Source organism: Theropithecus gelada, chromosome 1, assembly GCF_003255815.1.
Source record: "Theropithecus gelada isolate Dixy chromosome 1, Tgel_1.0, whole genome shotgun sequence".
Lineage (NCBI taxonomy): Eukaryota > Metazoa > Chordata > Mammalia > Primates > Cercopithecidae > Theropithecus > Theropithecus gelada.
This window is the reverse complement of record NC_037668.1, coordinates 81,933,981-81,948,082: the sequence shown is the minus strand read 5'-3', so window position 1 is coordinate 81,948,082 and position 14,102 is coordinate 81,933,981. Positions and strand designations below refer to the sequence as shown.

General features: G+C 53.4%; 1 protein-coding gene across 3 annotated transcripts; it reads left to right on the top strand.

Annotated features, from left to right (window-relative positions):
- The first annotated feature begins 2,797 nt into the window (after positions 1–2,797).
- LDLRAD1 (low density lipoprotein receptor class A domain containing 1) lies at positions 2,798–12,673 on the top strand. 3 transcript variants are annotated; one of them, XM_025363462.1, is made up of 6 exons: positions 2,798–2,814; positions 3,445–3,500; positions 6,497–6,625; positions 8,907–9,048; positions 11,099–11,223; positions 12,376–12,673. In XM_025363462.1, the coding sequence occupies exons 1-6, from the start codon at positions 2,798–2,800 to the stop codon at positions 12,522–12,524; spliced, it is 618 nt and encodes a 205-aa protein (XP_025219247.1). In that variant the 3' UTR covers positions 12,525–12,673. The 3 variants fall into 3 exon arrangements, with proteins under 3 accessions (XP_025219247.1, XP_025219252.1, XP_025219257.1); XM_025363467.1 differs by lacking the exon at positions 6,497–6,625; XM_025363472.1 differs by lacking the exons at positions 6,497–6,625; positions 8,907–9,048 and adding an exon at positions 4,225–4,226 and having other exon boundaries at positions 11,097–11,223.
- The last annotated feature ends 1,429 nt before the right edge of the window (positions 12,674–14,102 follow it).

Sequence of the window (14,102 nt, the reverse complement as noted above, 5' to 3'; positions counted from 1 at the left end):
GATCTCAAGTGATCTGCGCACTTTGGCCTCCCAAAGTGCTGGGATTACAGGTGCGAGCCACAGCGCCCAGCCTCTCCCTGCTTTAGAATGAGACACGTCTGAGGTGAAGCAAAAGAGGACTGCAAATCCTGACAGCACTGATAGTATTTCACAGTTGTCAGGCTGGTGGACGCCAGAAAGTCTGATGGTACTAAGTGTTGACGGACATGTGATCATCAGAAATTCTCATCCACAAGGGAGGGAGTGCGAATCAACTCCACAGGTCCACAGGCTTGGAGTCAAAACTGACCTGGGTTAAAATCTCTGTTCTGCTGTTTACTCACTGTGTGGCTTTGGCAAGTTACTTAACCTCTCTGAACCCAGTTTCCACATCTGTCAAGTGGGTGTAATAATATTACCTATCTTACAGAGTTGTTGTGAAGATCAAGGGGAGGGCACGGATGGAACGGAGGCAGATATTATTTACTGAGCAGCTACTGTGCTCCAGGCACTACACCACCGCCTTACACACGCCCTCTCCCTTGAGAGTGAGACTGTGAATTGGAGGGGATATGATTCCAGGAAGTTCAAGAATTGAGGCACCAGGGCCTCTCCTTCATGTCACCAGGCCCCTTGCTGCCTTTCCCCCAAGGGTTCTTGGTGACACCCTGAGCCCTGGAGAGCACAGTGCTTTCAGCACAATTGTATGTGGCTGTATCCGGACTCAGCAGACAAAAGTGCATTTCAAAGCCCGAGGAGTCTTTTTTTAGAGGAACACTTAAGAATCACAGAGTCAAGGAAGGCCAGAGGCTGAAGGGCATTAATAGGTTCAGGAATGGCAAATGGTCATGATGTCTGATACCCCTCTCCACTCTTACACCCACGGCAGGCATCACTGGTCAATCACAGTCCTGAACCCATGTTGCAGAGAGCCTTTTCCCATCAGTTGCAGTTGGCATGCCATATAAAATCTAGTTAGAGTCTTTAGCAGGGACCATGGGTGCCCTGCCCATGCTATCAACCCTTTCCATTTCAGGACATATTAGCCTAGCATGCAGTTGCCAAGTTGCCAACACTGGCATCTCCTTTCCTAAGGCAGCCCAGAGGTGCAAGGAATGAACACCCTTTGGCTAGTCTCTTTTTTTGTTTTTGAGACGAAGTTTCGCTCTTGTTGCCCAGGCTGGAGTGCAATGGCGCAATCTTGGCTCACTGCAACCTCCGCCTCCCGGGTTCAAGCGATTCTCCTCCCTCAGCCTCCCGAGTAGCTGGGATGACAGGTGTCCACCACCATGCCCAGCTAATTTTTTATATTTTTAGTAGAGACAGGGTTTTACCATGTTGACCGGGCTCGTCTTGAACTCCTGACCTCAGGTGATCCACCCGCCTCTGCCTCCCAAAGTGCTGGGATGAGCCATCATGCCTGGCCTCCTCTGGCCGTTCTCAACCAGGACTGGCAGAAGCTGGCAGATTAATACCCCAGTTCCCCCGACCTTGAGTGGGATAACTCTGAGGTGCATCTTCTCCCCTGGCTTCCCCGAGTGCCCCAGCAGGGCTAAATTCCACTTGCCCACAGCGGGAACCTGCTTCATAACACGCCTGTTATTGGATCCTTCTCTTCCCTGTCTCATTTCCCTCATCCCACGACCAGCGTTTCCTGGGATCACTCCCAATTAAATCTACTTGCCCTCACATCTTGTCTTACAGTCTGATTCTGGGTAACCTTAAACTAAAACACCCCCTTCATCTAGTTTACATCCTTATTTTCTGGATGAAGGAACTGAGGCACAGGGAAGGGGAGTGAGCAGCCCGTCAGAGCCAGTGGTAGGGCCCTAATGAGAGTCCCGTTCTCCTGGCCGAGGGCTCAGCTCTTCAGAGTGTTACTTCCTGCCTCCCAAGGGCTGCCCCTGTGTCTGCGCCTCCCACTTGGCCCCACGTGGATTCATCATTTTATTTTCCAATGCAAAAGAAAAGGCTGATTGCAGGTTGGAAAATCTATGGGCCTCAGAGGCAGGTGCAAGAACTCCTGAGCTCATTTCTGGAGGTAGACACCTCCCCTCTCTTGGACCGGGTCCTTGGACCTGTCCCTCAAGATTCCAGGGCCTTGGTTTGCTCAGCAGTGGGACAGGCTGCTAGGAAAACCCACTCCCTGGGGGCATAGAAGGGGTTGTTCAGGCAAGCAACCAACCTCCCACCTCTTCCCTACCTCGGGCACCACCTCAGGGACAGTAAAAATTCACATTGCCACGTTTCTAAGTGAAATAATTTAAAATTACATTTGCTTTATAATTTTAGTGGAAAATGCATATTCTTTCAATCTAGGTTACCTATGTAGTTGAACAGAAGAACATCAATGAGAAAATGACCCCTACTTTCTAGCCACAGAAACATTAATTCTGGGAGTTTCTGCCTGCATCTTCATACCCCTGGAACCTGAGCTCCTCCGGTTCCATCACTGATGTGGAGGACAATGCACTTCCTGAAAAGTTTCTGGGTTTCACTCCTCCCATGTGCTGTGAGACTTGGGGCAGTTTCTCTCTCTCTGAACCTCTGACTCTTCATCTGTGGAACGGGGATGAAGATTCCAGCCTCGCAATATTGCTGTCAGATGGCAGATGAGGGAAGAGCCTGGCCGGAGCGGGGCCCTCCTTTCCTTGCCTCTGCTTGGAAGGCAGCTGGCAGGGGACTGCCCACAGGGAGGGTGTGGCCTGGGCAAGGCCTCCCGCCTGTCCCTCCTCCAGATTGGCCCTGGGGACAAGGCAGGGAACCCGTGCTGAGCTCTCTGCACACAGCCCTGGCCAGGGAGCTGGAAGCTGAAGACATGAACAAGGTCTTCCCCAGGTGAGAGCTGTCCCCAGGTGAGAGCTGTGCCCAGGTAAGAGCTGTCCCCAGGTGAGAGCTGTCCCCAGGTGAGAGCTGTCCCCAGGAAAGAGTTGCCCTGACCAGGCTCCTGGTCTAGGGAGAGCAAAGCTTGGGATGAAGAGTGGGCAGTACAGAGTGGGCATACATGGGAGACATGGAGGAAAATCAGCCCCCGGCCTGCCCCGGGGCTCACTCCCAGGGTGTAGGGGACCCTACCAGTGACACAGCTATACAGTCCAGGTGGCAAGTGCTGGTATGGAAACAGAGGAGCCGGGTGGATGGGAGGGGAGAGCGGCCAGCTTTACTGGGGAGGAGGGTATCAGGGAAAGCTTCACCCAGGAGTTGCTGCCCAAGCCGGTTTGAAGGATGAATGTTTGTCAGGGGGACACCAGAGAAAAAGGCATTCCAGGCAGAGGGCACAGTGCAGGCAAAGGTGTGGAGATAGGAAGCGGGCATGAAGCATCTGGGGCGTAAGCATGCTGGGGTGTGAGGGACCCGTGGTTCCACCTAAGACTATCTCAGTGACCCCTCTGAAAACCCTGTTGTCTGCCTGCCTGAGGCTGGAGCTCACCTCACCTAAGCCCACCCCTCACTCTGTTCTCTTGGGCAGGGAGAGAATGACTACGCTGCTGCTGGACCCAAAGCCCACCCTGGAGGGGAAGGTAAAGAACCGGAGGGCCCGGGACCAGTGCCCTGTGGGGCTCCCCTGAAGCTGGCAGTTGGCTATAGAGGCATGAGGAGGCTTCGAGGCTCCCGCTTTCCCTCAGACCTCTGCCTCCAGGTGAATGTCTGCTCCCAGCTTCCTGGCCAGCCATGCTGTCAGTCACTTGCTTAATAGGGTTATTCATTCTCTCCACGCACATGCATGTATTAAGCACCTACTGTGTGCTGCCTACCTCACAGGCATCAAACTGCATACAGTGCTCTCCTCTAACACAGGGAAAAGAACCAGCACCAAATTCCTGGCTCAGTGGGTGACCTGGGCAATTCTCTTTACCTTTGAGGGATAAAGTGACACATTTTATTTAGCCCTACTATGTGCCACTGGCCCACAGTGTGACCAGGACAGTTCTCTTTACCCTTCTGAAATCAGAAGAAGGAAGAAACACACACGTACTGAGCTTTGTATATGCCTTGGCTTGGCCCACATTTGATCAATGAGGAAACACACTGAGAGAGGCAGATTAAAATACCAGCTGTGAAGAATCTCACCCCAGTTATGTGCCTGGTGCTGCACGATCCCTTTAATCCTCAGCACAGCTCTGAGACAGGGACCCTGTTATGGGGCAATAACAGATGAGGCAGCTGAAACGAAAAGAAGTTGGGTAACCAGGCCAAGGTCACACAGCCGGGAGGTTGGAAGGCAGGGTTCAAATGTGAACTGAGGTGTCTCTGGTTACAAAGCCCCAGGGCTTCTGTTGCTCCAAGCTGGTGTCTGTTTATTTCCAAGTCCTGACTCATGATGGGCGCGGTTGTGGAAAGAATCGCCTCCTTCTCCTCATCGGTCCAGGAAGGGGACTGGCACCTAAGGGCTTTCTGGCTTTGAAGTGCAACAGCTTCACCTGGGCAGGGGCCTTGGTTCCGCGGGTTCTCCCGTTGCCCCACCTTGCGCATGGTCTGTGCTGTACAAATATTTGAGGAGCTGCTTGGCTGATCAGGACACCTCTCCCTGCCCGGAGTCACGCTGCCTCCCTGGTTACCTGAGTTTACCCAGGTTGCTGATGGCCAAAGAGCCACCAGCTAGGGCTGTAGGGATGACAGGTTTTAGATTTATGCTGCCTCTCCTGCTATTGTCTCCCCTCCCAATGCACATCCATCCTGGAGTCCCACCGCCCCCGGCCACCTGCAACCACCAGGCCTTTATTCCTGCCACGCCCTCTGCCTGGAATGCCCTCTCTTTGCACCCTCCTCTTCTGCCTGTGGAAATCCCACTCTGCTTCTGAGGACACTGCATTGGAAATGTGAATGGATTGGAAATAACCTGGACTGACCCATACTGGGGGCCTTCTCTTGTCTCCCGGGCCCCTGGGTCAGCGTATTCACAGTGTTCACAAAGCCCCAGGCCCGGCGCGGTGGTTCACACCTATAATCCCAGCACTTTGGGAGGCCAAGGCGGGCGGATCACCTGAGGTCAGGAGTTCAAGACCAGCCTGGACAACATGGTGAAACCCCGTCTCTACTAAAAATACAAAAATTAGCTAGGCATGGTGGTGGGCACCTGTCATCCCAGTTACTTGGGAGGCTGAGGCAGGAGAATCGCTTGAACCCGGGAGGCAGCGGTTGCAGTGAGTCGAGATCATGCAACTGCACTTCAGCCTGGGCAATAGAGTGAGACTCCGTCTCAAAAAAACGCAAAAAAACAAAAGCCCCCACTACATGCCTGGCTCTGGGCTGGGTTCTGGGGTCACAGGGATGAATCACACCTGCTCCTGCCCCTTTCTCTGAGGTACCTGTGGCCTGGGCAGGTCAGTAGCTCCCATGCTCCTTCAGACATGTCCATGCCTTGCCTTCCAAGTGCAATAACAAGCTGCAGAGGACAAGGACCAGGGCAAGCTGCACGGCAGGGCACCCAGGAGGTCCTCAGTAAAGCCTTCTTTTATTATTTTGTAAGCAGGAGAGAATTAAAGGAGAATTAAAGTGCAGTTCTACAAGAGTAGGGAGGTCCCCTGTCACTGCTATCTCCATAGCACTTAGAATAAGGCATAGCACATGGTAAGTCCTCAACAAGCAATAACAGACCAGACACGGTGGTACGCGCCTGTTGTCCCAGCACTTTGGGACGCTGAGGCAGGAGGACTGCTTGAGCCTAGGACTTACAGGGCGCAGTGAACTACGATCACACCACTGCACTGCAGCGTGGGCAACAGAGCCAGACCCTATCCCTAAAATATAAAAAATAATAATTTTTTAAAAAGCAATAATAATAGCTCATACTCACCACTTACTATGTGCTGAGCACTGTTCTAACACATTAACTCAACAAATTCTAATCCTCTCAACAAACTCGGAGGTAGCTACTGTGGTCCCCATTTTCCACATGAGGAATCTGAGGCACAGGGAAGTGAAGTGGCTTACTCAGTGTGGCCCAGGGAGGATGTGGTAGAGCTGGGATTCCAACCTGCGTCCCGGCAGACTCCAGAATGGACAGTGAATTGGGACAGTGAAAAGGGCATGGGTTTTGGCATCAAACAGGTGTAGATTCACACGCCAGCTCTACCCGGGGTGACCTGAATCTTTTCTTCTTGAGCCCTAGTTTCCTCATTGATAAAATAAAAGTTTGTTTTGAAAAATAAAGACCATGGTTATGAAGGGCCTAATGGAGCTTCCGCCCCAAGGTGGGGGCTGGACACACAGGCGTCCATCTCTCCCAGTGTCCTGAGGAGGTCACCTGATGGCGGGTGGGAGAGGAGGCTGTCCGCCTCTGCCATTCAGTCATCTGTGGGCCCCGGCCAGGGTGGCATCTAGTGGAGTGAGCCCACAGGCAGAACAAAGAGCATCACGGAGGGCTTGGGAGCTGCTCCTCCAGGGAAGCCATCCCTGCTCTGCTCACCCCGGTTGGGGACGGGCTGCTTGCAGCGGGCATGGCGGGAAGGGAGCTCCCTGTTCCCAGTGCTGGCCCCCATCACCACCACCCCCGGGCTTGTTTCCCCCCACACAGCAGGCTGCGGCCCCCTCTGCTGCTCGCGTCGCAGGGCCTGCCTCTCTGCCTCTCTGCTGTTCCTCCTGGCAACTCTGGCCGCCCTCATCACCTTGGTCACCATCCTTGGACTCCCATCACGCACCCCCGGTCAGGGCAGCCAAGAAAGCGTGGGTCAGACCCGGTGGGAAGGGCATGGGGGGGCACAGAGAGATGAGGGAGCCCCGACCTGCCTGGCTTCTCTACCAGATGACTTTGGACAAATTCCTTAAGGTGCACGCACAGACACCTGCACACACACTGACTGTACCAGTCTCTGAGCCTCCATTTGCACATCTGTGACATGGTTACTGAGAGGATCCAGCTCTGAAGTCACCTCCTCCAGGATGTCTTCCTAGACCCCCAGGCTGGGTTACAAGCCTCTTCTCAGCCCCACAGTCCCTATACTTCCTCTTCCCCTGGCCTGGGCACCCTGGGGTAGTGCTATCCATCTGTGTGTCCATCTCCACCATGGGGGACAGGGTCACATCCCATACATGCCTGCAGCCCCAGCTTCAGGGGTGAACAACCCCAAGACAGTGCCTGCCCTCATGGAGCTAATAATTGTTCTGAGAGCAGTCTCGACATGAATACATATTACAGCAGGGTCCCTGGGATCCCTGAGAGTCTAGCCCCGTTGAGGAGTCAGGGTAGGCACAATGGGTATTAGTAGTGGGGGGATGCCAGGAAAAGCATCCCAGGAACAGGGAACAGCATGTGTGGAGCCCTGAGGGGTGGGAGGAAGCAGGAAGAGAAGAAGAGACTGCAAGAGGCCAGTGTGCAGGAAGGGCTAGAGTGACAAGTGGGGCCAAGGGCCTCACAGGCTGCACCGAGAAGGGAGGTCATAGTCCAGGAGCCACAGACAGGAGATTAAGTTGGGGGCAAGTGTCACCAGGTGGATGTTTCTGCAGGATGGCTCTGCAGCCGGGCAGGGTGGGTGTAGAGGGCTGAGGCAGGGCCAGGGGCTGAGATTCGCAGCTCTCCCACTGCCTGTGCAGGAACACAGGCCCTGAGGTGGATGCGAATACATGAGCAGCTGCAGTCATGAGTCTGTGCACGCACCTGTGTGTTTTGTGTGTCTATGAGTATATGCAGCTGTCTGTGTATGCATGTTCATGTCTGTGTGAGAGCATGTGTGTGTCAGTGCATGTGTGCACATCTGTTGTCTGTGTATCTGTGAGTGTGCATGTAGGTGCAGCTGTCTGTGTGTAAGCATGTGTTCATGTGTATGTGCATCTGTGTGTGTGTCTGTGTCAACATCAGTGTCTCTGAGAGTTGCTCCCCCGTCCCCCCACCCACACTAGCTGAGGCTGCCCAGGGACTGAGAGGTGGTTCACGCATGCACAAACACAAATGCACAAACCGGCTCCCATCCCCAATTATGCACACGTATACACACGTGGGGCCAAGGGGTTCCCCCTACCTTGTCCGCAGGTTTCTGTCTTTTAATTCTTTGCGGCAGCCCTAGGAGTGGGTATTCCTTTTCTCCTCCCATATGGGGGGCCAATGATGACGTGTCTCAGGGGTGTTTGGGGAACTATAGAATAAAGATATGAAAGTGCTTTGCAGTTGTGCCCAGATAGAAGGAATTATGACATATGGCCCTCCAGCCAGCCCAAGTATATTGCTTCTGACACTCTAACCTCATACCAGGAGCTTCACCATTACAACCACTTCACTGAATTGAACACTGTCCTCAGAAGCTTCCCGTGACACTGTAAATAAGTTTTCAATACAGGAGAGAACCATTACTTGTCCTGCACATTTTCTGTTCTATGTTTCTTCACAGAGATGCTTTTTTTTTTTTTTTTTTTTTTTTTTTGAGACGGAGTCTCGCTCTGTCGCCCGAGCTGGAGTGCAGTGGCCGGATCTCAGCTCACTGCAAGCTCCGCCTCCCGGGTTTACGCCATTCTCCTGCCTCAGCCTCCCGAATAGCTGGGACTACAGGTGCCCGCCACCTCGCCCGGCTAGTTTTTTTTTCTTTTTTTGTATTTTTTAGTAGAGACGGGGTTTCACCGTGTTAGCCAGGATGGTCTCGATCTCCTGACCTCGTGATCCACCCGTCTCGGCCTCCCAAAGTGCTGGGATTACAGGCTTGAGCCACTGCACCCGGCCGAGATGCTTTTATTTAATCCCCACAACAGTCCCACGGGGTGTGTGCTATGATCCCCATGTTGCAGACAACCTGAGACTCAAGGTGGTCAGGTCATCTGCCCAAGATCAGGCAGCCGGCAGTGGGTAGAGCTGGGGCTTGAACCCCATTGATGGCGCTGGGTTCATCCTCCCCACTGCTCTAGCCCCTCAGGCCAGCTCTAGGTGGAGTTCAGGTGAGGAAAGTTTGTCCTTGTGAGCACCACCCCTGACCCTCCAGGGCCTTCCCCTACCCATTCAGGAGTCCAAGCTTGTATAACACTGAAAAATAGGACAGGCTTCTTGTGCCATGACCAGAGGAGCTGCATTCCAGCCAGTGGGGTCTGTGATGGCGTTCGCACCTGTACCCACGGCGAGGATGAGGATGAGAGCTTGTGCCGTGAGTACCCGCTCGGTGCTGCCCCTCCCAGGGGTCCCCCCACAGCCTAATTCTCTCTGCAGCCATACTGAAGCTCAATCATCCCTGAAGACACCAGGCACCTTCACGTCCCCATGGTTTTGATGCTCCAGTGCCTTGAGCCAGGAACGCCTGCCCCGACCTGGTCCCAGTCAGGGACATACATGCCCCCACTAAGGAATGCCTTCACCCTGTGCATCTCCACTCCCAGAGAACCCGTATTCATCCCTCAAGGCAGAGTTCAAGTGTTACCTCCTCCAGGAAGCTTTCCCTGACTCCCACACGAGGTTAAATTGTCTCCTTGGGCTTCCACAGTCCCTGTGGTTCCCTGTGTCGCAGCCCTCGTCACACTGGTTGTCACTCGATTGGCACATCTGCTGCCCCCATCAGACTGTGAACTCCTCTGAGGCAGGCCCAGTCCGCTTGATATGGGGGCCCCAGCGCCTAGCACAGAGGGGTATTCAGAATGGCTTGCTGAATGAATGAGCAATGAATGAATGGGAAGACCTGACCCCGGACCTCAGACACCAGAATGTTCTCAGGAGAGAGAAGCCTGACCCCACAGGAGAGAGACAGCCTGGAGAGGTGCAGTGGGTGGGGTAGGGGAGCTCATGGAGGGTGAGTCATTGCATCAAAGACCCTCAAGACGAGAAGCAATTTCAAAAACATCTAGTCCTTGCCCCAGCTCATCCCCAGGCCCCTCTTTAGCAAGCCCAACCGAGGCCACCCGGCCTCCGTTTGCACCCCCTGAGATGCAAGGGTTGGAAGGTTTTTCCATGGGAAGGTTTTCCTTGTCCCAAACTTAGAGCTGCCTCCCAGAGTGGTTCTTCCCTGATTGGTTCCAACTCTGTCTTTCTGTCAACCCTGCCCCAATAGACCATGCTTTAATCCCTCCCATCATGGTGGCGCTGCATGGATTTGAAGATTACTCCCTTGCCCCCCATGAGGGTTCTCTTATCTAGGCCGCATCCCCTTCTCTAGGTCACAGTCAGCCCCCTTGTGACCGAGTTCCTGGCCCTCCCCATTCCATCAATGCTCCACAGAATAAATACCAACTGCCCATGTCCCCCTCCCTGGACAGGCCTCAGAAACATCCTCGGCACTTCTGGCTGGGTCTGGGCAGTCTAAGGAACAGAAGCTTGCTCCCTCCCTGCCCGAGGTTTTCTACCTCTAGTGGTGTGGCCTGAGTTTGTGTGAATTTTTGGTAGCCCTATCACACTGCTGCCTAACAGAACACACTTTCTTTTTTTTTTTTTTTTTTTTGAGGCGGAGTCTTCACTCTGTCGCCCAGGCTGGAGTGCAGTGGCACCATCTCGGCTCACTGCAAGCTCCGCCTCCCGGGTTCGCGCCATTCTCCTGCCTCAGCCTCCCGAGTAGCTGGGACTACAGGCGCCCGCCACCGCGCCCGGCTAATTTTTTGTATTTTAGTAGAGACGGGGTTTCACCGTGTTAGCCAGGATGGTCTCGATCTCCTGACCTCGTGATCCGCCCGTCTCGGCCTCCCAAAGTGCAGGGATTACAGGCGTGAGCCACCGCGCCCGGCCACAGAACACACTTTCAAGAAAGGCCCTCTGACTCTGCCTTACAAGGTGTGTGAACCCTACATCCCCTGAGCTCCGGGGCCCAACTGTAAGACTTGCACATTTATTCCTGTGCTGTTCCAGTTGGAGGAGGCTTCCTGGAGGTGATGGAACTTGAACCTGAACTTGAAAGTGGAATGGTTTTGGATAGGTATTAAGGAGGCTCTTTGTGGAGGGGCATAGGATCAGCAGTGGTGTGGGGCAGGAACACACCACGACTGGGGAGGAACTGAGGAAGGGAGGGGCAGCTCTCTGGGCCTCTGTCCAGCGACGGAGCTCTCCTCTCCCTCTGACTCTGCCGCCTCCCCAGGAAACCTTCTGCTTGCACCCTTATGGGCTGGATGGTCACTGATCCTGAGTTTGGCAACTGCCAGGGTGGCCAATCCTTCTCCAGATAACCCTCAGACAGCTGTGACCAGATGTGAACTTCTTCCTGCCTCCTCTGTCCCAGGAGATGTGCCCCCAGAGCCTCCCCTGCTTCCTCGTGGCCCACTGTGGAGACCCAGCCTCCTGGATCTACTCAGACCAAAAATGTGATGGCACTAACAACTGTGGGGACTGCTCGGATGAACTGAGCCCAGGTAGGGGTCTGGGCACAGGCTGGGCTGGAGCCGGTGGCTGGGCAGCAGCCAGAGGGCAAAGGGTGACCAGGGAATCTCTAGGGCTCCCCTTTGCATGCCTTCTCTGCATCCTAGGAAGGAGTGTTCTACCCCTGCTTGAATACATCCGGTGGTGGGGTACTCACCACCACTCCAAGTGACTTTTTCTGGAGGCTCATTCTTCTGCAGTGGGGAAGTCGCCTTCAAGGGCGCAGATGAGAAAACTGGGTCCCAGAAGGTGGTCATGCAAGGAGCACATACATGACCCTGCTGGGATTTGAACCTGGGGTTCCCTCATCTCTGCACTTCCCAATAACCCTGTGAGGAAAGCAGGGCAGGAATCACCGGCCCCAATTTGTTTGTAAGTAAACTGAGGCTTTGAGAAGAGAAAATTAGTACAGTGCATGACAGGAAGGGAGCTCAGGTATGAACCCAGGCCTCCTGATCCAAGTCCCAAGTCCTATAGCTGCCCTAGAGTTTCCTCTCAATCTCTTCCCCAGTGGTCAATCAACAAACATTTTCTGAGCACTGGTGGGGTGCTCAGAACACACCTGGTATCAGATTCAGATGGGGGACATCAGGAATCAAGCCTGTGTCCTACCCCCAGGACTTACATCATGCTGATGCCAAAAGGAGATGCTGGGGACCTGGAGGAATCAAGGGAGACTTCTCAGAAGAGGTAGCATTCAGGAAGACCAAGAATAGACAGGTTTCAGTAGGCAGAGGCTGAGTGTGTGGGGAGGAATGCCAGAGGCCTGAGCAGAGGAGAGAAGGCTAGGAGCACTCTCGGGGAGTCATGGCAGGTAAATGTGGCTGGACTTAGGGTAAGGAAGGGCACCCATTCATATTGCAGCCTTTACCATGTGCCTGGGACTTTGCCTGACATCCTTTGCTTAATAACAAGCTTGAGCACACTAGGAAACAGGTTCAGACAGGGTGAGCAAGGTCACATAGCCTGTGAGCTGTAGAGTCTAGATTCTCTCTGCTGCAGAAAAACTAGGAACACACTCAACCCATGTTAGATAGGTTGGGGCCGTGGGGAGCTACAGCAGGTTTCAGAACTAGGGAGTGCCCTGGTGCACAGAGCATTCCAGGACACAGCAACTGCTCTCCTGCTGGCTCTTGTCTCCCCAGTGACTGTGTGCCCACCCTGTGGCCCTGGGTGGTGGCATTGTCCTTCAACCTTCTTCAAGTACTGCGACTGTATTCCGAGGCGTCTCTGCCGCGACCACATACAGCACTGCTCCGACTGGTCCGATGAGTATGCCTGTCCCGGACCCTGAGTGGGCTACTCAGGCCAGCATGGAAAGCTGGCTAGAATGGCACTGATAACCCTGCACATGAAAATTGAATCCTAGCTCACAAGGGCAAGGAAGGAGCCTTTGAAATGGGATCTACAACCATTTCTGAAGAGGAATTTTCTCTCCTGCTTTCAAGTTGTTCAGTCTCTGCTTGAATGCCTCCAATGACCAGGAGCTCATTACCATGTTAGGTGGCTTCTAACACAGATGAGGTGATGAAACCCTGTCTCTACCAAAAATACAAAAATTAGCCAGGCATGGTGGCGCACACCTATAGTCCCAGCTACTAGGGAGGCTGAGGTGGGAGGACTGTGTGAACCCAGGAGGTCAAGGCTGCAGTGAGCTGTGACCATACCACTGCACTCCATCCAGCCTGAGTGACAGAGTAAGACCTTGTCTCAAAAAAATAAAACAAAACAAAAACATCAACAAAGAGAAAAGGAATCTACTTCCATGATTTCATGCCTGTCTCTGGGGTGTCTCATAGGAAATCTGCTAACTGCTCCAAGACAGACTTGTGGATCCTAATCTCATCACCCCTTGGAGTGATGATATGTCTGGGGCCTAAATGACAAGCCGAGTTTAGCCTTCATGGATGGCACATATGTGAAACATATGCCACTTCCTACCCCTTTGGTACCTAAGGCAGAGATACTGGGCTTGGATGCGACCTTAGCATCTCCCCCAGTTCAGTTAACCCCGCAGGCTCTACTGGTTTAACCACGTGACACAGCACGTGAAACAGGATATCTGGCATCCTACCGGTGGGAAGCCACCACAGGAAACTCCGAGCTGTAGAATAGAAGATCTGGTGAAAGAGCAGCTTGAAGGGCTCCTCACCAGTCTTCTGTCTGTCCACCCTGCTCTCCACACCACCACTCCCCGCCCTCCACTCTATGCCCAGCTGCCCGCCTAAACAGCCCAGTTTTCTGGAAGTAGGGACTATATTTTGGTCCTGGAGCCTGAATGAGCTGCTTCTCTGCTTATCTTTCCAGCTTCACACCGCCCAGGCAGGCAAGGATGATCATTTCCATTAGATGGATGAGAAAACTGAGGCCCAGAGAGGGCAATGACTTGTCCAGAATCATACAGCAAAGTCAGTGCTGGAACTGGTACCCAAATACAGTCTATGGTACCCGAGCCCAGAAGTCTTTCCAGCTACCAGTGTAATTATACCTTGGCCAGGGCAGAGTCTCTGTGGGGTATTTTAAAAGTGAGCTTGTCAGGTGCAGTGGCTCACACCTACAATCCCAGCACTTTGGGACACTGAGGTGGAAGTGTCCCACGTGAGCCCAGGAGTTTGAGACCAGCCTGGGCAACATAGGGAGAACCTGTCTCTACAAAAAATAGGGAAAAACAATAGCTGGGCATGGTGGTGCATGCTTGTAGTCCTAGCTACTCAGAAGGCTAAGGTGGGAGGATCGTTTGTGCCTGGGAGGTTGAGGCTGCAATGAGGCATGATCATGCCACTGCAGTCCAGCCTGGGCAACAAAGACCCTGTCTCGAAAAATTTCTTTTTAATAAAAAGAAAACATGAGATTGAGGGTCAGAAAGTGTGCA